Genomic DNA, 25,981 nt, shown 5'->3' with positions numbered 1-25,981 from the left:
ATATAACCCTGGCTGGTTTGGCTCAGTGGATTGAGCGTCGGCCTGCGAGCTAAGTGTCGCTGGTTCGATCTTCCAGTCAGGGTACATCAGAGAAGGAAAACTCTGATTCTAAAAAACCTCCGCTGCCTTGCGGCATACCTCTTCAGGGGAAAGGCTAAGGGAGTAAACCCGGACAGAAAATCCGGAGCCTGAGTCCCTAAGGCGGTTTGACGTTGTAGTCAATACCGGCAACTCCTGCGGCGCACCTGAAGCCAAGCTGTATTGACTCCGTCTTTCCCTTGGACCCTTCAGCTGCGAAGAGAGGGGGGGTCTGCTGCATGGGCAACAGCGGACCCTCCATATCACCCTGCCCAGGCTCTGTAGCTTCCGCTTCACTGGAGAGGACACTCCAGCGTCATCGCAAGATGTCGATTCAACATGGGAGGAGACAGACACCGTGTCACTCCCGAGTCGGACTGCACAACCATTCTCGGCGGTGCAGATAGACTCTTAAGAAGCTACACCATCGTCTCTCAAGACGGACGGCTGCCGACGACTGAGTCACAAATAGAAATTAAAATGCCTAATTTTATATGAAAATCTAAAAATCCAATCTGAATTTGAGTTAAAGTTAAGTAATCTCTTCTCCAGCTCATTGTTTCATATAGGGAAGCCTACCATGCAAAAGGAGGGCATGACAACTTCTTTATCTTCCACTTTTCTGAATATAAAATGCCTCCAGCTCCTCCAGATGTGGGGCTAAGAGAGGGAGAAGAGTTAGAAAAAGACCTTACTTGACGGGTACTGTTGTGGTCTCGCCTTGTGTTTTTTGGGGTTTTGTAGAGGTTTAAAGATAAGTCAATACTTCCATGGGCTCTTACACCATCTTCTCATTGTCTAACAAGAAAGAACTGAAGGTACAAAATAAAAATTTTATTTGGGGGTCTTATTGAGAATTGAGCCTGGGAGACAGAGATTCAAGAGAAATATGCTCCAGAGAAGACAAAACCAGAGCTTGTAAAGGCAAAAACCACAAGTTACAACAAAAGAAACTTTTTCTATTGCCCGTCTAACATGACGTGATTACTAGTTCAAGAAGGGTGGGTTTGGTCCAGGTGATGAAACTCTGGGGTCAGTGTTGGCATGGCAACAAGGAGGCAAGTTCCAGGACGTGCAAACAGGAAAGTCCAAAAGTTCAAATCTCATCTGGATGTGGGCATGGGTATGTCTGACTTCCCTAACGTCCTCTTGGCTCAAGTTTAGAACCCCTTGACATTAGTGACTTCACTTTAGACGTTTCTGTTCATACCATCATTCTGGAATTCTCTTAATGAATGCTAATACATCTGAACCCTAATTGCTTATTCCTTACTCGGTTCTTAGGAAGCTGATGAAATGTCAGCTTCTTCTGCTAAAGGTCACTCTACCAAGCAGCCCTTAGAGGCAGGATTCAAGGTGGCCCCACATGCATCTCTCTCTCACACGTGGCCCTCATTTGGTCCCTAGTCATGGTATGCACACTTTGCCTCAAGGAACTCTGCAAGTGCGAGTCACTCATTCAGGCACTTCTCTCATATATGTCAGTGATTAGACTTCTCATTTCTTACCCTTGGAGTTCTTAGGAGGTCAGACTGTGTAGACTTTAGTAGCTTCACTGCCACTTAGGCTGCAGCAAAAAAGACTCAAAAGTCTTTATATCCTCCAGCTCTCTACCAGTTTATTCTCTTAATGGGGAGGAAAAATTTAGAAATTAACCAATTCTTGGCCACCTATTTTCAAATTTTGCATCTTTGGGGGCACTTTTCTTTGTTATCTGATAGCTTTCATCTTGGGGTATTTTACCATATTTCCATTTTAATATTTTGCTCCAGATACTCTTGACAAGATTTTTTTAGAACCTATTGGAAAAATTTTGCATATGTAATAAGTGGACATTTACAAAACTCATGAAATCCAAAACATATGCCTTATTTAAAATATTAATTCTTCATATTTGTTTATTCTCCTGTTCAATGTTTTGCTTACTTCTACTTTTTCAGTACTGTAATGGACATCATGGATTCAAATGGTACTTGTTTTTTACTGACTGGCTTATTTCACTTAGTATACTGCTCTCCAGGTCCATCCATGCTGACATAAAGGGTAAGAATCCCCCTTTTGAGCCAAGTAGAATTTCATTGTGTAAATTTACCAGGGTGTTATTATATAAGCATTTACCAATGAGCATTTGGGCTATTTCCAGATCTTGGCTACTGTAAAAAAAAAAGGTGCAATGAACATAGAGGTGTATATATTCTTTTGAATCAGTGTTTTGGGTTTCTTTGGATAAAATTCTCAGAAGTGGAATTTCTGGGTCATAAAGCAGTTCAATTTTTAACTTTTTGAGGTAACTCCATACTGTTTTCCATAGTGGCTGCATCAATCTGCACTCCCACCAACAGGGCACCAGGGTTCCCGTTTCTCCGCATCCTCGCCAGCACGTGTTGTTTGTTGATTTGTTGATGATGGCCATTCTGACAGGTGTGAGGTGGTATCTCATTACAGTTTTAAGTTGCATTTCTCTGATGATTAGTGACATTGAGCATCTTTTCATATGTCTACTGGCCATCTGTATGTCCTCTTTGGGGAAGTGTCTATTCAGGCACTTGGTTCATTTTTTAATAGATTGTTTAGATTTAGTGTTGAGTTTTATAAGTACTTTGTAAATTTTGGGTATTTAGATGTTTTCTAAAAAAATAATTGTGCCACTTAGTCTTTTGTTTCTATAAAAAATGTTCTATTCTCTGCACATATATTTTGTACAAAATATAATGGTTATATTTTTATTACTTTATTACCATAAAACAAAGATACAATGTATGTACAATTTTTAAAAGAATATAATATATGCTCTGGACAGTGTGGCTAAGTTGGTTGGAGTGTTGTCCTGTAGATTGAAACGTCATGGGTTTGGTTCCTGATCAGGGCACATAACGAGGTTGCAGGTTCAATGCCTGGTCGGGGTGCCTATGAAAGGCAAGCAATCGATGTTAATGTCTCTCTCTCTCTCTCTCTCTCCCCCTTCCTCTCTGTCTAAAAGCAATGAAAAATTGTCCTCAGGTGTGGATTAAAAAAAACAACTAAAGAGCAGAAATAAAACCTAGAAAAATATTCATAACATTACACAATAAACTAAACATTGATAGTTTGAACATTCCCTAGGGAAAACAATATCCTTTCCAGAAATACCTGAAGCATACTGAGCATCCAAAAGCAGGATCTCTGAAAACTTATCAGCTAAAGATGAAATTCAAACAATGGCATTGCAAAATACATAAGACACTGCTTTATATAATAAAAAGTACTCTTTTTCCTTCAAAAGCAGAAGGCATCTAATATTTTTTGAATATAGGTTTAGTGATGGTAAAATGGATAAGTACTTGTGAAGAAATGTTTCTTCACATAAAGTGTGCTTTTTCCACTTCAAGCTGGAGCAATCTTTTAATTTAGTACTTGATCCTGCTAACACAATAAACCCTCCCACCAAAGTCATTTCCTCAAAAACACAAGGAAATAAACGTTGTCAATGGATTTAAATGAAACCAATTCACAGTAGGCACTATAGCTGTGTCTACTTTTCACAATATTTTAATGATTATAGGAGGCCATTAAAAACCTACCTTAAAAGAAGCCACATTTTATTTTTATACACTGAGACATTTAACACTAAGTTATATACCTTATGCCGGAGACCAAGGATGTTAGAAACGCTTATTTAAAATAGCAGTATACATTTCAAGTAGTTTTCAATAAGTCAAAATAATGGCCACCCTGGGGAAAATAAAGAATAGGCAAAGCACTAAGTTTGAAGATTTTCCTAGTGCTATTTCATGTAAAACAAAAGCTCAATGCATTTGTAAAACGTGAAGCTGCATTTGAATATCAATAAGAATTTAGATACTCTATTCCACTTATGAAGTGTTTATAATGTGTGTATTCTTTAAAAAAGAGAAATGTTCATTTAAAATCATCCTCCCTGGGGACTCCTATGGGCCCACGAGAAGGACCAGGAGTCCCCATTCCCCATTCCCAGTCCCTGTTCCCTTGCTCTCCATTCTGTTGCTCCCCATTCCCCTTGCTCCTATGGGCCCCTGAGCTGGTCCGGGAGCTGCCTCTCCCCTCCACCCTCCTTCCCCCTTTTCCCCTCAATAAACCCATTGCCTGATTCCCCCTGCACCCAACAAAAAAAATCATCCTCACTATTTCTTCCGTTAAGGTCTTAAAACATATTTAATCAATAACTGAACATCACTGTAAAGCCCAGCACATACAAGCTTTTGTTTGTTTAATTATGCCTAAAGTTTGCATTAGGTCAAGAACTGATAAAACTTAAAATGATCTCATTCTTATTTTCTACAAAAAATATGGAATCCTTAGAGCCTATTTTTATTAATGTCTTGTTAAAGGGCAAAAATGTCCGATTTTTTAAAATTCTGCAAATAAAAATATAAGAACAGCCAAGATCTGGAAACAGCCCAAGTGCCCATCAGTAGATGAGTGGATAAAAAGCTGTGGTACATTTACACAGTGGATACTGTGCAGCTATAAGAAGAAGGAAACCTTACTCTTTGTGACACAGCACGGATGGACCTGGAGAGCATTATGCTGAGTGAAATAAGCCAGTCAGAGAAAGACAAATACCATATGAGCTCACTTATATGTGGAATCTAATGAACAAAATAAACTGATGAACTAATTAGAAACAGAGAGGCATGGACACATGGGACAGACTGACAGCTGCCAGAGGAGGAACTGGTGAAAGAAGGTGAAGATATTAGCTAAAGAACATATATGCATAACCCGTAGACACAGACAACAGTGTGGTGATGGCCAGAGGGAAGTGGGGGGGAATTGGGGACATCTATAATAGTGTCAATAATAAAGATAAAGTTTAAAATATATATGTATAAACATAATTTTTAAATTCCAATCACAGTCCAAGTAGAGAAAGATCTTTAAAAATAATTTCCTCCCACTACCTTGCTCCTGGAATTATAGTGCTATATAAAAGACTTGGAAGTATTTTAGTAGTACATAAAAAGAAGTAGGATATGGTATTCATGTCATTAACAAAAGTAAATAACAGTGGCTGAGGATTGCCATGTCACTTTTTTCAGTGAGTTGTGTTAGAACATGAAAACAAAGAACAATTCCTATAAGATTACTTTTTAAAATGTTGGTAACAATCAGGTGCAAACAATATCAAGAATATAAAGTCCTAAACATGTGATACTTCTAAAAATGTACACTTGATTTGAAAAATATTGATATTATTATCATAGAACCACCTATTTAAAGGGTCGCAGATTCCATTTTGGTAGAATATAAAGATGATGACAAGGTTGCTTTTCTACAACTCTCATTATGTGAAATACTCTAGTTTAAAAATATTCTGGGGTTGTGATGACACCACCGCCCCACAATGGTGACAGATATTCTCACAGTGGAATCTTATTATTCACTATTGTTTGGACACTTAGTCTTGAGCTAATGTGGAAGTTTGGTATTCCTATGAACCTGGGATGGAGAAAGCTTTGAATTTTGAGTGTATGTCACTGATTTGTCTGACAAAAAAAATGTGTATATTTTCTGCAGAACCCAGAAAAGAATCCATCCTCATCCCCTGACACATTCCACCCTGAAAGACTCGTACCCATTCTGGGAAACCAGCTCATCTCTGCAGTGAGCGTCCAGGGTTTTCTTTGTTATAGATATTTTGATCCAGCTTTGAATTCCAGGTCACAAGAGAAAGATCCTTCTTCTGATCCTTTTCTGCCTGATGAGCCTCTTCATGCACTGTCTCAGCTTCTGTACATCTTCAGATAAAGAGCCATCTGTCACCGTTGCAACCAGAAGGCACTTACTTAACTATACACTGCATACTGGGGACTGTTCTTTTGCTAGGTCATCCATTTCATCCCATGCTGCTTCTTGTTTTCCCATTTTTCACTTCTCTTCCAGTTTTTCTGCTTTAAATTATTGGGTGTTAGCACATAGTTATTGGCTCATCTCTAGGAAGAATTTTAGCATAATTTATATAACACAATGTATTTTCTTGTTCCGACAAATCTTTATATTGCAGCACAAAGGGGGAAACATGATGGGAAGAATTTTTGCTGTATTGTTTCTGATTAAACTCAATCTGGATTGACAGTTACTTTCTTTCAACACTTGAGAAAATAAAAAATGTTGTCTCACCTCCTTCTTGCCTCCACGATTTCTAGTGAGAAATCCACTGTCACTTGAATTGTTTTTCTATTATTGGTATAGCATCTTTTTTATCTGCTCCCAAGATTTTTTGTCTTTTATTCTCAAGAGTTTTATTATCTGTCTTAGACTGGATTTCTTTGTGTTTATAGTGTTTGGCATTTTCTTTACTTCTTGAATTTGCAGATTTATGTCTTTTGTCAAATTTAGGGGCAATTTGAGTATTATGATATTCTGGGTTTTTATTTAAATCTTGTATTTTAGCAGGCCTTCTCTGACACCACTCTGGTGAGAGAAGGAAGGTCACTACCACCTGGCTATTTACTGTTTGGTGGGGATGGAAGTCCAAGTTTCTCAGCCTCTATTGACAGCTCTGGGCAGGGTAATTTCTTGTTACTGCTGATCAGGAGGGGAATTTCAGGATCTCTGCTAGGCCACTGCCACTGATGACAATTTGTCCAGAGGGGAGAGGCATTCTATTACTTCCACATGGTTGCCAGTGACATTGTGTGTGTGTGTGGGGAGGGGGGTCAGAGGCTTAACAGTACAAGGTGTGAATGAAAGTCCCAGCTCCCCACACAGCCTTCTCTGACACCACCCCTATAGGCACAGAGGCACAGCTCATTAGGTAAGGGTGGAAATCTAAGTTCCCCAGTCAGCCCTTGCTGTTGGGGATGAGGTGGGACCAGTTTTTTCCATAGTGTTTGACTGGTGTGGAGTGATTATTCCTTTAAAGCTTTCTGTTATGCTAGACTGCTTTTTTCTTGGTCCCTTGGCTGGACAGAGCAGGTTTTTATTGGGGCTTTTTAAAAACAGGCACCAATTGACATTTTGGTTGCCAGATTCTCCAGCACCCAGGCCAGGGTATATGAGGAAAAAGAAAACCTAGACAACTCACCGCTGTGTCTTTTCTCAGGTTCCAGGGTCTCTACCTGGACTGCCTTCTGTTCAACTTTCAGAGTCTTCTTATACTTGCTTTATATATAATATTGAGGGGTTTTAGCTATACTTGACAGGTATAGGGAGAGGTGTGTTTATTTCATCTTATTCCACTATCAGCTTACCTTCATTCATAAAAATATTTTGATGGGTATAAATTTCTTGGCAGGTGGGTTTCTTTCTTTCAGTACTTTAAAACTGTTGTTACATTGTCTTCTTTTTTCTTTTCCTACAGGAAGTAATTATTTTTGTTTCCCAGTACATACAGGGTGGGAAAAGTAGGTTTACAGTTGTATGTGAAAGTTTATTCTTGTATTATTATTTATTGTTGTATTATTTGTTTGTATTACAACTATAAACCATTTCCCCCATCCTGTACATGATCTTTGTTCTTGTTTTTAAGATTTTCCTTTATTACTGGTTTACAGTAGTTTGATTATAACATACCTTGGTGTGGTTTTCTCCATGTTTTTTCTTTGAATTTCATTGATTTTCTTGGATCTGTGGATTTATGATTTTTGTCAAATTTTGAAAATACTTAGCTATTATTTCTTCGAGTATTTTTCTTCTCCCTCACTCTCCTTCCTCTCCTTCTAGAATTCTAATTACATATAGACCACTTCATAACTACCGGTGCTCTGTTCATTCCCCATCTTTTTTTCTGTTTCATTTTGGGCAGTTTCTGTTTGCATGTCTTTGCCGTCACTAATCTCTTCTTTTGCAGTGTCTAATCTGCTCTTAATCCAACCCAGTATATTTTTCATTATGGATATCATACTTGTTATTTTCAGGGGTTTGATTTTCCATTTGCATTTCTTTTCACTCTGATAGTTCAAAGGTCATTGGATGATGTCATGCTTTCCCCAAAGTAATCCACCCAGTGGCTCTTTGAGATTTCTAGAGCCATTTTACACTGCGTTCAGACCCAGTGAGCTTTCTTTTTCCCTGCAAATCTCCACCTGGAGGGGGCTGACCATGAATGAGCCTCATATACAATCAAAGCTGCACAGAATCCAAGGCAAGTGGAGCAGGAATGGATTCGAGAAGAAACAGTCTCATCTTTGAGGGGAGCTGCTCTAGAGCTCTTGGGATTGTTTGGGGAGATATGCCCTGGGGATTAAAACCATAGAACTGAAATAAAGGAAAACAAGCCTTTAAAAATAATCATATAATACTTGTACAATATGTGTACTATATGATCTTTAACATTGTATATTGTCCGTTGGCAGCCGTCCGTCTCGAGAGACGATGGTGTAGCTTCTTAAGAGTCTATCTGCACCGCCGAGAATGGCTGTGCAGTCCAACTCGGGAGTGACACGGTATCTGTCTCCTCCCGTGTTGAATCGACATCTTGTGATGACGCTGGAGTGTCCTCTCCAGTGAAGCTGAAGCTACAGAGCCTGGGCAGGGTGATATGGAGGGTCTGCTGTTGTATATTAAATTGTATATTAATAACATTACTAATTGTATGATACAATATAATAATTGCATTGTATATTAAAATTATTTGGTTGAACCAAGAATGAAGCTCTGGTTCAAAAACCCAGAAACCATAATGAAGGCATTACCGATTTTTTCGGTCAAGAACTTGAATGAAGGACAAGCAAAGGGTTGAACACGCACCTGCTGGTGTCTGGGGTTTCAACTAAGCCACAGGATGGCATTATTTCTTCAGCTGTGTCCTTCTTCTTTGTGAAGTTAGTGCTTGACACACAGTCGTGGCCTCTCAGGACAAATTTATTCAATTTGACTGAATTCGACTGAATTTCAGGTCACCCAAATCAACGATAAACACAGCCAATTCCCTCATAAACGGAGACAAAGAAAAGGAAAACCTCGCGCGTTGAGGACGCTGGGCATTGTAGTCCCACGCCCGGTTGCACAGGCGCACTGCCGTGCCGGCGGCCCGCCCCGCCGCGCCGGCGCCATTGCTGGACGCGTTCCCGCCCTGCTCTGCGAGCGCCCTCAGTCGTCCGCAGTCCCGCAGCCAGGTACTCGCTGCCCCAGGCGCCAGGGGCCAGTTGCCCGCCGCACCTCCCTCGGCGCGTCCGCGGCGTCCGGGGCGTGGCCGTTCCCCGCACAGCTCCGCCGTCGAGCTGCTGCGCCCTGGGAGGCGCTCGGAACGCGGCCTCTGGCCGGCCTGGTTTTCGCCTCAGTCTCCCCTCGGCCTCCTTGGGAGGCTGGTCGGTGGCCAGGGCGGCGGGCGTCGCCGCGCTGGGGCCGGGGAGCGCCGGGCGCGGGGCCAGGGCTGGGGGCTCAGCCGGCCCTTCCCGCTCTCTGCAGTCCCCCTGGCGGGCGGAGGAGGGCAGTCAGGGACGAGCAGGGCTGGCGGAGGGACCGCCTCAGCCCGGGCTGCTGCCCCCGCAGGCTGGTGCCCGGGCGGGTGGGCGGTCTCCCGCCCTCGGGCAGCCCAGGCAGCTTCTCCGAGGCGGCTCGCTTTGCGGCATTTCACATAATCTCTCTGAAGTCGCTCATCTCTCCGTGACATGACACTAGTATTGTTTTGTTTGGGAAATGCGTGTCTGGTCCGTGGCGCTGACGTTCTCATCATTTTTAAGTAACTGCGCTGGCTTAGGAACCACAGCAAGTGGTTTCTCCTTAAGTCTTCGGCACTTCTGCAATCGTTGGGAAGACAGGCCATGGGTAAAGTCGCAACATCCAGAAAAAAGAGACCCAGGAAATTATGACTCTGGGGAGCTCTTCTGCATGACGGCAAAGGCAAAAGTAGAAACATGCAACGTGGTTAGCTTCATTTGCGAATGTCTGGTTCATTGTGCCTAAGCGACTGGCTTATAATCCCACTTCCACAGTAGCCAGACCAAGCTGGGGGTGAGGTCAGCGACTCTGGAATTGTACTCCTGTACCGAACTCCTGTGTATGTAGAAATACTTCTTCTTGTCTACTTGGAGAGCATGCAAGAATACAAAGAAGGGTGAACATCACAGACGCAGGTCTCCGAGACCCCAGTAGTTTTGGCTTAATGACTTGCAGTCTTTCTCTGCATTATTTTACACAAATGAGATCAAACGTTGTATTACATTTCAAATAGCATTATTTATTTTTAAAAATTATTTGTTTATTTTATTTTTAGAGAGATGGGAAAGGAGAAAGAGAGGGAAACATCACTGTGTGGTTGCCTTTCACAGACGCCCCCAACTGGGGACCTGACGTGCAACCTACTCATGTGCCCTGACTGGGAATCGAACCAGCAACATTTGGCTCGCAGGCTGACGCTCAATCCACTGAGCCACAGCAGCCAGGCCAACATTGTTTATTTTGATTATAAAGTTAAAAATGTGTTTACAGTTTGGTGGTTAAACATATTAGACTAGCATTACCTACATGGCATGTTGACAAGGAGTTTATTAATCTTTACACACTTAAAAAGAAATGATAACTCATATCATTCTTACTAAGTTTTAACGATGCAGAAAATGTCTTAAGTCACTCTGTAGGTCTGCTTTTGTGTTCTGGAAAAAATTAGTTTTCACTTATTTTTTCTTGAGCCATTTTTTTTTTCTTTCCAACCTCATGAAACAGGACTTCTTAACTTGAGGTCAGTATATGGGTTTGGAAGGGTCAGGCTTCAGACTCCCTGAAATAATAGGCAACATCATATATTTATGTGCATTATTTTGTGGACAAGCTCAAAGTGTCAGATGGATCCCCCCAAAGTTAAGATCTACTAGTGTTGATATGTGGTCATTGTTAATATTTGTTAGACTAGCTTCAATTATTGTTTTAAATTGTTTAAACTTGGCACAAGTATTGCTTCTGCGCTGTGAGGTGGAGAATGGTTCGAGAAATGCCAAAATGAAGCAGCCTTGCCTGAACTCTAGGATCCTCCCGGTAAAACACTTCAATTGGATTTTCAGGTTTGTAAAGAAGGGTCTTTAATTTGGGGTTCAAGAGTTATCTTTAGAACAGTATTTCTCAATGTTCTGGTTGGAAATGTAGATTTCTGTGCCTCATATCTATACAAGAGATTCTGATTTAGCTTTTGGAAGGAGACAAATAATTTTCTTTTTAATAATTATGCCTTGTGAGCTTTTTCATTCCTCAGATGTGACACCCTTCTAGTTATATGTGAGAGTTTTCTGGGAGAAGAGTCATCATTTTCACTAGATCTGCAAAGGAATCCATTACCTGAAAAAAAGGTGGAGAAACACTGGTGTAAAGAAAAACCTCTTTTATTGGTAGCCTTGAGACTTCAATATAGGGATCGTCCTCCCAGATGATTCTTCCTTTATTCAAGTCTTACCTCCATGCTTTTTCCTCCCTCAACTTACTGTCTGTCTCCCACCAAAATCTTCATTCTGTCTAGTGAAACTACCTAGTGTCATGGAATAAACTACTCTACATTCTTAAGATAGTCACATTTTTTTCTTGATTTAATTAAGGCCTGCTCTCTCTTTCTCTCTCCTGCTTGCCTGATACCTTTAAAATTTTCTTCTGTGATCATTCACTCTATTAGTTAGGAATTTAATTTTGCAGCTTTGACAGAGTCCAAGTGGTTTGGACAAGAATGGCAATTTCTCATATAAAAGTCTGAGTTGGCAGGTGGCTGGCAGCACTGAGGGTGGGCAGGGGTAGGCAACTCTGGTTCATTAGGCCAACTAGAAACCCAGGTTTGAGCCATCTTTTTGGTCTACCACACTCTAGGGGTGTTGTCCTCCCTAAGGTGAAAGCTGGGCAACTCTTAACACTGGATTTCAGGCCACTGGAAACGGAGATGGAGAACTGGAGGGCAAGCAGCTCCCCTTTAGAGATGTGACCTGGAAGTGGCATACCGTCTTTTTTATTCTAATCGCATTTGCTGAAATTCAGTGACATGGCTCACCTGCCAGGGAGGAGGCTGGGACATGTTTCTAGCTGGGCGACCCTGTGGCCCCTGAGACTAAGCCTCTGTCAAGTAGGAGGAAGGCAGGGAGCTGGAAGGAAGCAGTTTGGCTACACTGGTCTGCTTAAGTTTTCTGCTGTTTGAGTCAGTTTTAGAAAATGTTTAAACAAAAATTGTTCTTTGGGAGATTTTATTTTTATTGCCATACAGTTTTAAAAAGTTTTATCTGTTATAGCCCCTTTCTTATTTCTATTTTCAGTTTATTGGCATTTTTTCTTTTTGACTGGTGTCTGGCTTGTGTATTTCGTTGTTTAGAGAATCAGCTAGTGCCTTTGACAGCTGTTTTGGTTTGATTGTTTTCCTAGCATTTGTTTCTTCCTTATGGCTTGTTAGTTAATTTTCTTCTTTAGTTGAATGTTTAATATTTTCATTATTTTTAAAAATTTTACTTGAAAGTATTTAGGGATATAAATTTATTCTCTTTAAAGCTCTGGCAGCAACCCATGCATTTTAAATCTATAATACTCTTATTTTCTAATTCATAGACAATTATATTTTAAAGTCTTCTCTTTGACTTACTATCTGTTCAGGAGGGTTTATTTTAATTTCCAGGTGATAGGAATTTTTTCCCCTCCCTTCAGACTTCCATTTACTTTTGTAATTCTACCACATCATGGTCAGAGAATGTAGTGTATTCAGTTTCTTCTTTTTTATTGATCTTTTCTTTGGTCAGTGGTAAATGATTAACTTATCAAATGTTCCATAAATGCTTGAAAATAACTTTTGAGCTTCAATATACTCATATCTGTTTATATTCTATATCTCTGATGTTCTTTGAATTTGTAATAGCCTTGCTTTATTTATTATAATTCTTGGTTTTTCAGAAGATAGCAGTATCATTTCAGATGAGCTTCTGATTGACACAAACTGTAAGATTAGATTAAAATCTGCTATGTTTACAGAGCAAAAGCTCCATACTGAATCCTATGGGAAGCGAGGTGCCCCTTCAGGGCAGGAGCAGACTTGGCATGTTAATTAAGCAGAGCAAAGTCTCTGATTGAGGGCCGTGCAGCTGCTGGTAACAGCTGCGTTGCTCTTCAGCCCCACATGGCTGGTTACAGGTTCTGTCCTAAAAAAGAGACTCCATAATCTTCAGTCTTTGTGGTCAGGATGTCTGCTCCTCCTGTTGGTTTTATAAACGGTTGTTTGTAAATGTTGCTGTGGCCCAGTCCAAAGGTTCTTTTACCCAGTTCAAAGATTCTGAAGGTTCAAGGAGCAAGAGGCACAACGTAGTTCCTCTGGAATGGCGCTCTGGCTCCATTTTTAAAAGGGCTCCGCATTTAACTTTTCACTTCACAACAAGCTGATTTATTGGAAAAGGTGTGGGCCTTGGAATTAGATGGATTTGGAGTCATGGCGGCGTTGGATAAGTAGGTTAATTTTTCTAATCCTCAGCGTCCTCAGCTGTATATATAATTCCCGTTGGGTTGGTGTGAGGATCAAATGAGAAAGTATTTAAAAACTCCATGTGCAAATGCCTGGCCTGCTAGCTGTGACTACGTTAGTAGTATTAAACATCTCAAGATCTCCAGGAACAAGAATCTTTTGCTCTCCCTGATCTTGGGGGTTACTCTTGCATTCTTTGGAAGTCATGCTTACTTGCATGTCGGGATTCCAACTTGGGAGTCTGAGATTACCAAAGCAGGACTGGTTTTCATGGCTTATTTCTCTTTCTCAGATATGTCTTTGTAGGACTCCACTCCTTCTAGAGAGGGGACAAAGAGGAGGATACAATGGCTGCCGTGCTTTCTTCAGTCGGACCTCTGGTAAGTTTGGGTTTCCTTTGTTTCTCATCTGCTGTGTTGGTTTGAGGACATGTCTGGTTTTGAAATCTTGTGATTGCTCTACCTTACCCACACCCCTCTGGTAACTGAATCAAATTGTTTGATTTGTGAATAAAGGAAGGCTGTAATCTATAGGAAGATTCACTATATATATTGAACCAAATTTCAAGATCTTTCAGAAAGTATCGGGGCTATCTTTAGATATGATAGGCAATCTGGGAAATGTACTTATGATGTTACATTTGTATTGTTCCCAGGAAATTTCAGTCATTTTTAGGGTAGTGAAATGGTATATTTTTCAGTTGGAAAATTTCATTTAGGAAATTTTGGGAAAAATACATGTACACACACCCTCATACTCTTTAATTCATAGGAATCATTTTCTTTCTGCCCACTCTCGGTGATTTCCTCTTTTTTACTCATTAAGAAGAGATCAAGCTTAATAGATGACATTAATCTGTTTGCCTGTCTTATACCAGTACCAGACTATTTTGATTACAATAGCCTTGTAGTATAGTTTGATATCAGGTATTGTGATCCCTCCAACTTTGGTCTTCTTTCTCAAGATTGCTGAGGCTATTCAGGATCTTTTCTGGTTCCATATAAATTTTTGGAATATTTGTTCCATAGGTGAAACACGCCATTGGTATTTTAATAACAATTGTACTGAATCTATAGATTGGTTTGGGTAGTATGGACATTTTAATGGTGTTAATTCTTTCAATCCATGAACAAATAATATGCTTCCACTTGTTTGTGTCTTCTTCTATTTCTTTTTTTAATGTCCTATAATGTCCTATAAGTTTCCAAGTGATTATTTTCTTAGTTTCTCTTTCTGAGACATCATTATTGATGTATAAAAGTGCCACCAATCTCTGGATATTAATTTTGGACCCTGCTCCTTTGCTGAATTCATTTATTAAATCTAGTAGTTTTTTGATGGAGTCCTTATGGTTTTCTATGTACGATATCATATCATATCATCTGCGAATAACAATAGTTTTACTTCCTCCTTTCCAATTTGGATGTCTTTTATTTCATCTTCTTGTCTAGTCACTGTGGCTAAGACTTCCAGTACTATGTTGAATAAGAAGTGAGAAAGCAGACATTCCTGTCTTGTTCCTGATCTTAAGGAAAACGCTTGTAGTTTTTGCCAATTTAGTATGATGTTGGCTGTGGGTTTGTCATATATCACCTTTAATGTGTTGAGAGTTTTTTTCATAAATGGGTGCTAGATTTTATCAAACCTTTGGTGCATCTGTTTATATGATCATGTGATTTTTATCCTTCAGTTTGTTTATGTGATGTATCACATTTATTGATTTGTGAATATTGTACCAGCCTTGCAACCTGGAATAAATCCCACTTGGTCATGGTGTATGACCTTTGTAATGTATTGCTGGATCCTATTTGCTAATATTTTGTTGAGGACCTTAGCATCTATGTTCATGAGGGATATCGACGTATAATTTTCTATCTTTGTAATGTCTTTATCTGGTTTTGGAATTAGGATAAAGCTGGCCTTGTAAAACGAGCTTGGAAGACTTCCTTCCTCTTAAATTTTTGGAATAGTTGGAGGAGGATAGGTGTCAATTCTTCTTTGAATGTTTGGAAAAATTCTCCAGAACTTCTGTTTGGTGGGATTTTCTTGATTACTACTTCAATTTCATTAGTTGTTGTTGGTCTACTCGAGTTTTCTGATTACTTCTGATTGAAGATTTTGTGTTTCTAGGATTTGTCCATTTCACCCAAGTGGTCCAATATGTTGCCATATAGTTTTTCATAGTATTTTCTTTTCTGTTTTTTTAAAGTATATTTTATTGATTATGCTATTACAATAGTCCCATTTTTTTCCCTTTACCCCCCTCTGCTCGGTACCCTCCTTCCCTCCAGCAATGCCTCCTGTCCCTTAGTTCATATCAATGGCTCATGCATATAAGTTCTTTGGCTTCTCCATTTCCTAGACTATTCTTAACATCCACTGTCTATTTTGTACTTATCAATTATGCTTCTTAGTCCCTGCACCATTTCCCCATTTCTCCCCCTTCTGCCTCCTTACTTATAACCCTCCATATGATCTCCATATCTATGATTATGATTCTATTCTAGTTGTTTGCTTAGTTTGTTTTTGTTTTTATAGATTCAATTGTTGATAGTTGTGTGTTTGTTTTCATCTTACTGTTCATAGTTTTGATCTTCTTTTTCTTAAATAAGTCCCTTTAATATTTCATATAATATTATGATGAGCTCCTTTAGCTTTACCTTGTCTGGGAAGCACTTTATCTGCCCTTCCATTCTAAATGATAGCTTTGCTGGATAGAGTAGTCTTGGTTATAGATCCTTGCTTTTCATCACTTTGAATACTTCTTGCCAGTCCCTTTTTGCCTGCAAAGTTTCTTTTGAGAAATCAAGCTGATGCTGTTATGGGAACTCCTTTGTAGGTAACGATCTTCTTTTGCTGCTTTTAAGATTGCCTTTTCATCTTTAACCTTTGGCATTTTAATTATGATGTATCTTGGTGTGGGCCTCTTTGGGTCCAACTTGTTTGGGACTCTCTGCTTCCTGGACGTGTGTATCTGTTTCCTTCACCAAATTAGGGAAGTTTTCTTTCATTATTTTTTCAAATAACTTTTCAATGTCTTGCTCTTCCTCTTCTCCTTCTGTCACCCCTATGATTCAGATGTTGGCACGTTTGGAGATGTCCAAGAGATTCCTAATTCCTCGTTTTTTTTGAATTCTTGTTTCTTCATTCCATACTGGTTGACTGTTTATTTCTTTTTTATGTTCCAAGTCACTGATATGAACCCAGGCTTCCTTCCCTTCACTATTGGTCCCTGTCGATTTTTCTATATTTCACTTAGTGTAGCCTTCACTTCTTCTCTCATGCATTTGCTGCACTCAGTAAGTTCTCTGAGCATCCTTATCAACAGTGTTTGAACTCTGCATCTGATACGTTGGCTATCTCCTTTTTGCTTAGTCCTTTTTCTGAAGTTTTTATCTGTTCTTTCATTTGGGCCATGTTTCTTTGTCTCCTCAATTTGGCAGCCTCCCTGTGTTTCTGTGTATTAGGTAGATGTACTTTGACTCCCTGTCTGGGCGCATCTGTTATTTGTAAGGAGTGTAGCCTTAGGTATTCATCAGTGTGGGGTGACCTGTTTTACCACTTTGTGGTGCTATATATCGGGGAGGGGTCAGAGAGGGAATAATGCCGCTTGCTTGGCACTCGTCCCTTTTCCAGTCACATCACCCTTTTCTCTTGTATGTAACTGGCACCCCTCTAGCTGTTCCTTTGGTGGTGGTTCCCAGAGTGGGTGAGTGTGTGTATATTCTAGGATGGCGGGGCCCTCTAAATGGAGTCTCCTGAGAGATGGGCAGTTTCTTCTGCTGCCTGAACCCTCACTGACTTTCACAGGCAAAAACTATGAGGCTTTAGTTTCTCGGCACTGGAATCTTGGGTTGCAAGGTCTGGCCTGGGGCTGGGATCACTTCCCAGGTGTCCCTCCGGACTTTATCCACTACACGTGAGTGTGGGACCACCTGTTCCACCGACTGCCACTGCCGCCTTGCTCCCACCACCTTGCCACCCAGGACACATCACACAGTGTCCTCTCCGCCCAGGCTCCCCATCTCCGTCCCTCCTACCCATCTGGATGAGTATTTCTTTAAATCCTTGGTTGTTGGACTTCCATACCGTCTGATTTTCTGGCAGTTCTGGTTGTTTTTGTTTTGAGGTTAGTTTTAATCTTTTGTATGGTTTTGCGAGGAAGCAAAGTATGTCTATCTATGCCTCCATCTTGGCCGGAAGTTCTTACATTCCCTTTTATTACTGTGATGTCCATTATTATTTCTCCTCTTTCATTTCCGATTTTGTTTTTTTGGGTCCTCTCTCTTTGTTTCTTGATTAGTCTGGCTAAAGAGACATCAATTGTTTATCTTTTAAAGAATCAGCTCTTGGTTTCATTGATCTTCCATATTTTTTTTAGCCTCTATGCCATTCATTTCTGAACTCAACGTTTATTACTAATTTTCTTCCTTCTACTTACTCTGAGCTTTTCTTATTGTTTTCTAATATTTTTATTTGTAGGGTTAGGTGGTTTATTTTAGGTTTTTCTTGTTTCTTGAGGTAGGCCTGCTATGAAATTCGTTGTCAGGACTGCTTTCACTGTGTCCCATAGATATTGGGCTGTTCTGTGTTCATTCTTGTTTGTTTCCAGGTAGTTTTTATTTCTTCCTTGAACTCATTAGTAACCCATTCATTGTTTAATAACGTGTTATTTAGCTTCCATATGTTTGAATGTTTTTGAATTTTTATTTGTTTTCTAGTTTCATGCCATTGTGATTCAAGAAGATGATTAATATTATTTCAATCTTCTTGAATTTGTTAAGACTTATTTTGTGTCCTAATATGTGGTCTGTCTTTGAAATTGTTCCATGTATGCTTGAGAAGAATGTATATTCTGCTGCTTTGGGATAAAATGTTTTGTAAGTATCAATTAAATTAATATAATCTAGTGCGTTGTTTAAGGTCGCTGTTTTCTTGTTGATTTTTTTGTTTGGATTATCTATCCATTGATGTTAGTGAGGTGTTAAAGTCCCCTACTATAACTGTATTGCTGTCAATCTCTCTTTTAAAATCCACCAAGAGTTTATTTTAATATGTTTAGGTGCTCCAATGTTGGGTGCATATATGGTCTATCCAGAATGTATCCAGCTATGTAATATGAAAAATAGAAACATTTATTGGAGAAGATACAAGAAACAAGAAACATTCTGCATAGGACAGTGAGCCTCCTTCCCCTTCAAAGTAGCACCTTGGGACCTTACACAGTTCTCCCAGTTGCCATCAGCTGCCCCATTTTATTTTCCTGAATTTTATTGTTGGTCTAAAATATCTTCTCTCTCAAAGGTGATTTTAGTTTTGGGAGAAGGCAGAACTTGCAGGGTGCCACATCTGGGCTGTAGGGGGCTGAGTCACCTGGGTGATTTGGTCTTTCACCAAAAAACTCGGCACGAGACGTGATGAACGAGTGGGTGCGTTGTTGTGATGAAGCTGCCCATCACCAGCTGCCCGCAGCTGTGGCCCCCTGAATCATCCAAATGCTTTCTGCAGAGGAATGCTCAAGCTTAACACAAATGTGATGCAGATTTGTTGCTCTACTCACTCAGTCATTTTGCATGCGATGGCCACATGCTCATTTAGTGGTGTCTGCCGCCCCCACTGACTAGTACAGTGAAGTCGTCATTGTTCACGCATGCACATTCCAGTCCACTCTCTTTGGCTTCCAGGTTACATTGATGTTGCGCGAACCGTTCTCATTATATTGATAGTGGCTGGATTTTTCCAGACAGACCTCGTATGTTTATCAGGATTATATCCGCTTGTTGGATTGATTCCTTTAGTGTTATGCAGTGACCTTCTTTGTCTCGTTATAGCCTTTGTTTTGAAGTCTATTTCATCAGATATAAGTATTGCTGCCCCAGCTTTTTTGTTGTTGTTGTTGTTGTTGCCATTTGCATGGAATATTTTTCCCATCACTCCACTTGAGCCTGTGTGAATCTTTTGATCTGAGGTGGGTCTTTTGTAGACAGCATATATATGGGTCATGTTCTCTTATCTGCTCAGATACCCTATATTCTTTGATTGGAGCAGTTAATCAATTTACATTTAAGAGTATTATTAATAGGTACTTATTTATTGCCATTTTTATTCTTTATGCCTATGTTCCTCTCACTATTTCTTCTTCTTACAGCAATGCCTTTAACATTTCTTGCAATGCTGGTTTGGTTGTAATGAACTCCTTTAGCCTACTTTTTGCCTGGGAAGCTTTTTATTTCCCCTTCAGTTTTACATAATAACCTTGCTGGTTAAAGTAATCTTGGATTCTATCCTTGCTTTTCACTTCTTTGAATACTTCATGCCATTCCTTTCTGGTCTATAGTGTTTCTGATGAGAAATCAGCTGACAGCCTTATGGGAACTCCCTTCAGGTAACTAACTGCCTCTCTCTTGCTGCCTTTAAGATTCTCTTTTTGTCTTTAACTTTTGCTATTTTAATTACGTTGTGTCTTAGTGTGGGTCTTTTTCAGGTCCTCTTGATTGGGAATCTCTGTGCTTCCTGAACTTGTGTGACTTTTTCCTTCATCAGGTCAGGGAAGCTTTGTTATTATTTCTTCAAACAGGTCTTCTATCCCTTGTTCTTCTATTCCTTATGGTACTTCTATGATGTGGATGTTGTTACATTTCATGTTGTCCCAAAGATCTCTTAAACTGTCCTGCTGCTTTTTAATTTTTTTTTCCTTTTGCCGCTGTGATTGAATTACTTTTTCTACCTTGTATTGTAATTTGCTGATTCAGTTCTGTGCTTCATCCACCCTATTGATTATTCCTTTCAGTGTATTCTTTATTTCATATATGATATTTTCTATTTCTACCAGGTTATTTTTCATGACTTCTATGTCCTTTTTCATGCAGCTGAGTATCATTATAACCAATTCTTTGAAATTTATGTCTGATAAATTGCTTGCCTCCATTTCATTTAGCTCTTTTTCTGGATATTCCTCTTGTTCTTTCATTTGGGTCCTGTTTCTTTGTTTTTTCCATGTTGGCTGTCTCTTGGTGCTTGTCCCTATGTATTAAATTGAACTGCTATGACTTCAGACTTGGTGGAGTGGCCTTCTGTGGTAGGTGTCCTGTGGGACCTGCTGGTACAGTCTTCCTTGATCCCCTGAGCTGGGTGCTCTAGGAATGACCCTTGTGTCAGTTGTGTGGACCCTCCTGTGGGAACTGGCTCTTGATTACTGTTGTCTGGACATGTATGGGAGGCAGCCGATCAGTGCTTTTCTCTCACATCGATGTTTCTCCCTCTTCCTTCCTCTCTCCTTTCCCCTTTCTCTAAAACAATGAAAAAATGTCCTTGGGTGAGGATTAAAAAAAAAGAAGAAGAAGGAAAGAAAACCAGATGTTGTACTTGATTAGTAGATCCTAAGTATCTGTCTAGTGTTGGCCTGATCAAACCTATCCCTAGTTCAGAGGTTGAAGTTCACATAATTGTACAAACTTGGGAGGACTAAGATAACATTTTTCTCAGTAAAATTTAAGTAAATACTTTCACCCATATTTTTATTTAATGGCAAAAAATCTAAAATTGAAAAGTGCTGTTAGAAGGTAGAGTAAGTTTCATTTTATTTATAAAATCAGGCCCTTGTAGGGACATAGTTTCTAAGGTTTGTAAGAAAACAATGTTATGAGAGGTCTCTGAAAATATTTTCTGAATACTGAGACATGTCTCCCTCTCAAACACCGTAATGATTCAACTGTAGAAAGCAGATGGTATTAGTAGGTTTTGAATATTATCTTTGAGCAAGATGGATATTTTCTGAGAAATAGATTCCATCCTCATATGAAAAAGGAGAATTATATAGCATCTAAAGGACCCTTAGTAAAAGTTTATTTTTGTTTTGGTAGGTTCTTTGTTAAAAACTTCCTTTAAACACTGCAGTTATATCTTTCTCAGTTTTGTGTGTTTGTTATTGTCTCAAACAAGGTGAAAGGAGATTATGATTAGATATTACTATGGGACCTTGATATCAGCTCTAAATAAAACAGTAAATGAAGTCATTTCTTATATACCATATCCACAGTAGATTCCTGGTGCTTTTTGAGTCTCTGCTATATCTCATAGGCAACCTATCACTGAGTGATCTTACCCTGTATCCCTCAGAGTCCTGAAGTTTTCCGGCCAGATAAAGATCTTCATTTTCAAGTAGAAGAACCAGAATTGGTAAAGGTTATGCTTATCACTGCATGCAGAGGAAATAAAGAGAATGCTCCTCTTTCACTGCTCCTGATTCTTAATGTTCCCAGTTCATTGCAAGTGATAGCTGTGGTAACAACAGGGCGGGTAGCATCAATTTGACAAGTTTCATTTCTTTCGGTAGTGGCAGCCCTAATTTGGTAGGTAGTCACATCATGATTACTAATTATGAAGTATCCTATTAACGCATAGGCTGATTCTTGCTTCACTTGTAAGACCCAGTACCATTAAAAATACCAAGAACACATCAACATCAGTTCCTATTCCTTAAGAATATTTCCATTCTTGCCCTGGCTGGGTGGTTTGGTTGTTTGGAGCATTGTTCCTGTGCACCAGAACATTGTGGGTTCAATCCCCTGTCAGGGCACTAATCTCTAGGTAAGTTGTGGGTTTGATTCCTGGTCAGGGCTTGTATGAGAGGCAACCAATTTCTATCTCTCTCTCTCCCACTTCCTCTCTCTAAAATACATATAATAATATTTCCATCCTTAAGATAAATTTAATTTGTTTAGATATTTTTATTTCATTATATTAAGTTTACAGAAAAATAACAAAATCAGAAATTAATAAATTGTGTTAAGAAAAATTATCCAAAACTTAGAAAAAAATCAAAAGATATGCCTTTTTAAAAGAATTTTTTATTTATTTATTTTTGTATGTTTTATTGATTATGCTGTTAAACTTATCCCAATTTCTTTTCCCTTTGTTCCCCTCCACCCAGCATCCCCCCTCCTTCCAGCAGTCCCCCACCCTTAGTCCATGCCCTTGGGTTGTGCATAAAGCTCTTCTCAGCATCCTCCTGTCTATTCCCCACCCTCCTACCTTGCTTCTTAATTCCTGCACCATTTCCCTCCCTCTTCCCCTTTTCCCTCCCAGCTGACCTCTGCCACATGCTCCCCATACCTATGATTCTGTTCCCACTCTAGTTGTCTGCTTAGTTTCCTTTGTTTCCATTCCCTAGCTTCTGTTGTTGATAGTTGTGATACTGTTTTCATTTTAATGTTCATAGTTTTGATCTCCTTTTTCTAAATAAGTCCCTTTAACATTTCATATAATAATGGCTTAGAGATGATGAACTTCTTCAACTTTACCTTGTCTGGAAAGTGCTTCATCTGCCCTTCCATTCTAAATGATAGCTTTGCTGGTTAAAGTAATCTTGGTTTTACGTTGCTTTTCATCACATTGAATACTGCTTGCCAGTCCCTTCCTGCCTGCAAAGTGTCCTCTGAGAAATCAGCTGATAGTCCTATAGGCACGCCCTGCCCCCGCGCCCCCCCCCCCCCGTAGGCAACTCTCCGCCTCTCTCTTGCTGCCCCCCAGGACTCTGACTTTATCTTTCATCTTTGGCATCTCAGTCATGATGCGTCCTGGTGTGGTCCCCTCTGGGTCCAGCTCGCCCGGGACCCTCTGTGCTTCCCAGACCTGTATGTCCATCTCCTTTGCAAAATTTGGGGAGTTTTCCTCACTTTTTCAATTCTTGCTTCCTTGTTCTGCACTGATCAACTGTGTTTTTCTTCCTTATGTTCCAAATCATTGATTTGAACCCTGATTTCCTTCCCTTCACCATTGGTTTTGTGTGGATTTTCCTTCGTTTCACTAAGCACAGCCTTCACTTCTCTTATGCGTTTGCCATACTCAAGCATATCTGTCAAGCCTTTGAGCATCTTTATCACCAATGTTTTGAATTCTGCATCTGTTAGTTTGTCTATCTCCTCATCTGTGAGGTTGGCTATCTCCTCGTCGCTTAGTTCTCCCACTGGAACCTTGATCCGTTCCCGCTTTTGGGCCATACTTCTCTGTCTCCTCATTCTGACAGGCTCCTGTGTTTGTTTGCCTCCACGTTCCAGGTAGAGCTTTTGCTCCCGTTACGTTGTAAGGGGCAGAGCCTTAGGGATTTGTCAGTACAGAGCGACCTGTTTCACCACGTTGTGGCGCTGTATGTGGGGGAGAGGTCTGAGAGGGAACAATGCCGCTTGCTCAGCACTCGCCCCTTTTCCAGGCACCTCTCCCACTTCCGCACCAGACTGGCACCTCTCTAGCTGCTGCCCTGGCCGTCGTTCCCAGAGTGAGTAGGTCTGCGGACATTCTAGGGCTATGGGGCCCTTTAAAAAAGCGGACTCTGCTGAGAGACTGGCAGTGGCAGTTTCTGCCTCCACCCCAACCCCCACCGGTCTGCACAGTCAGAAGCATTGAGGCTTGATTTTCCCCGGTGCTGGGACCGTGAGCTGCGAAGTCTGCTGAGGAGCTGGGCATGCTCCCCATATGTCCCTCCTGACTTTTTAAAATGTGTAACTGCGCTTTCTGCCAGCCTGCCACCGCCACCGCTGCTGCTGCTGCTGCTGCCACCACACCGCGTCCTCTCCACCGGGCTCCGCCCCTCCTACCTGTCTGGATGAGTATTTCTTCTTTATATCTCTGTTTGCTGGACTTCCATGCAGTTTGATATTCTGGAGCTTCTGGTTATTTCCAGTTTCAAGGTAGTTGCATTCCTTCTTAGTTGTGGAGGGAGACACAGTGTGTCTGTCTACGCCTCCTTCTTGGCTGGAAGTCCCTATAGTTCTGTTTTGTTGCTAGACTCAGTTTGCTAATGTTTTGTTGAGAATTTTGTGTAGAGTCATAAGAGATGCTGGTCTGTAGTGTTCTTGTGATATCTTTGTCTAGTTTGGCAACACTGGCATCATTGATTGAGTTGGAAATTGATTCCTTCTATTTTTTGGAAGAGTTGGTAAAGTATTGGTGTTAGTTTTTCTGAAAATGTATGGGGGAACTCACCAGTGAAGCCATTTGTACCTGGGCTTTTATTTGTGGGAAGTTTGCTTATATATCTATTCAGATTTTCTTTGCCCTGAGTCAGTTTTGGTAGTTTGTGTCTTACTAAGAATCTCTCCATTTCATCTATGTTATCTAATTTGTTGACATACAGTGGTTCATATTTTATTCCTTTATAATCCTTTTATTTTTGTAAGGTCTGTAGTAATGTCTCCTTTTTCATATTGGCTTCAGTAACTGAGTCATTTTTTTTTCGTTAGTCGATCTAAGGGTTTGTCATTTTTGTAAACTTTTCAAAGAACCAAAATTTGATTTTGTTGGTTTTCTCATGTCTTTCTATTTTCTATTTTGTTTATCTTCATTCTGATATTTTCTTCTGCTTTTAAAAAAATATAGTTCACTCTTTTCTAGTTCTTTAAGGTGTAAATTTAGGTAATTGGTTTGATATTTTCTTTTTTAATGTAGGCATTTGAGAGTCATACATTTCCCTCTGAGCACTGCTGTCACTGTATTTCACAAGTTTTGGTTTATAATATTCATTTTAATTTGTCTCAAAGTATTTTCTAAATTCTCTTGTGATTTCTTCTTTGAACCATTTGTTGTTAAAAAGTCTGTTTAGTTTCTACATATATGTGAATTTTCTAGTTTTCTTTATTGATTTATAGTTTCCATTGTGATCATAAGTGATATGTTGTATGATTTCAGTCTTTTGAAAATTTTAACCCATGGTCATTGGTGCCAATTCAACACCAACACGAGTCCCCAGTTTGGGGTGCAGTGTAGAAATGGCTGGGCTCTTTCTGTTTTTGTTTTTGGTTTTTTTTAAAATTTGAACCCACTTAGCCACCAGAAGTTCCTCATAGTTGGTAGTTCTTTCTGAGGGTCTGTAAAATTTATAAGGACTTGTTTTGTGGCCTACGATATGGTCAGTCCTGTAGAATATTCATATACACTTGCAAAGAATGTATGCTCTGCTATTACGGAGTGTCTCAGTGTTCTGTGGATCTCTAGTTTATAGTATTTTATTTGTTATCTCTTTTCTTGTTGATCCTCTGCCTTATTGTTCTATCCATTACTGAAAATGGAGAATTAAAGTTTTTAACTGTTACTGCTGAATTGTCTTTGTCTCTTTAGTTCTATAAATTTCTGCTTTCTGTATTTTGAGTTTCTTTTGTTAGGTGAAAATATGTTTAAACTTGTTGTCTTATTGATACATTAACCAGTTTATCATTAGAAACTATCTCTTTGCTTCCAGTAAAAATGTTCGTCTATTTTGTCTGATACTGGTATTGCCACTCTAGCTCTCTTTTGTGTACTGTTTACAGAGTACCTTTTTCCATCCTTTTACATTAAATGTATTTGTGGTCTTCAATTTAAAATGTGTCTTCTGTAGACAGAATAAATTTATGTCATTTTCACAAAAATCCTTTCTGCCAATCTTTCTCTTTGATTGCAGTGTTCAGACTATTTACTTTTAATTTAATAGCTGATAAGAAAGAATTTGTATCTGCCATTTTGTTCTTTGTTTTTGTATGTCTTATGTTTTTGCTC

At 39.7% G+C, this 25,981-nt stretch overlaps 1 protein-coding gene across 1 annotated transcript in view; it reads left to right on the top strand.

The window, feature by feature from the left end:
- The first annotated feature begins 9,082 nt into the window (after nucleotides 1-9,082).
- ZNF624 (zinc finger protein 624) overlaps nucleotides 9,083-25,981 on the top strand; it is a 39,169-nt gene continuing 22,270 nt past the window's right edge. The window contains exons 1-3 of the mRNA XM_090291880.1: nucleotides 9,083-9,155; nucleotides 13,743-13,830; nucleotides 21,569-21,634. Coding sequence (XP_090148006.1) covers nucleotides 13,798-13,830; nucleotides 21,569-21,634 — 99 coding nt within the window. The 5' untranslated portion in view covers nucleotides 9,083-9,155; nucleotides 13,743-13,797. The remainder of the gene's footprint in view (nucleotides 9,156-13,742; nucleotides 13,831-21,568; nucleotides 21,635-25,981) is intronic.

This window comes from Furipterus horrens, unplaced genomic scaffold (assembly GCF_987537825.1).
Source record: "Furipterus horrens unplaced genomic scaffold, mFurHor1.1.pri manual_scaffold_11, whole genome shotgun sequence".
NCBI classification, from domain to species: Eukaryota; Metazoa; Chordata; class Mammalia; order Chiroptera; family Furipteridae; genus Furipterus; species Furipterus horrens.
Note: the sequence above shows the minus strand (reverse complement) of the source record. Positions and strands in the feature narration are given on the sequence as shown.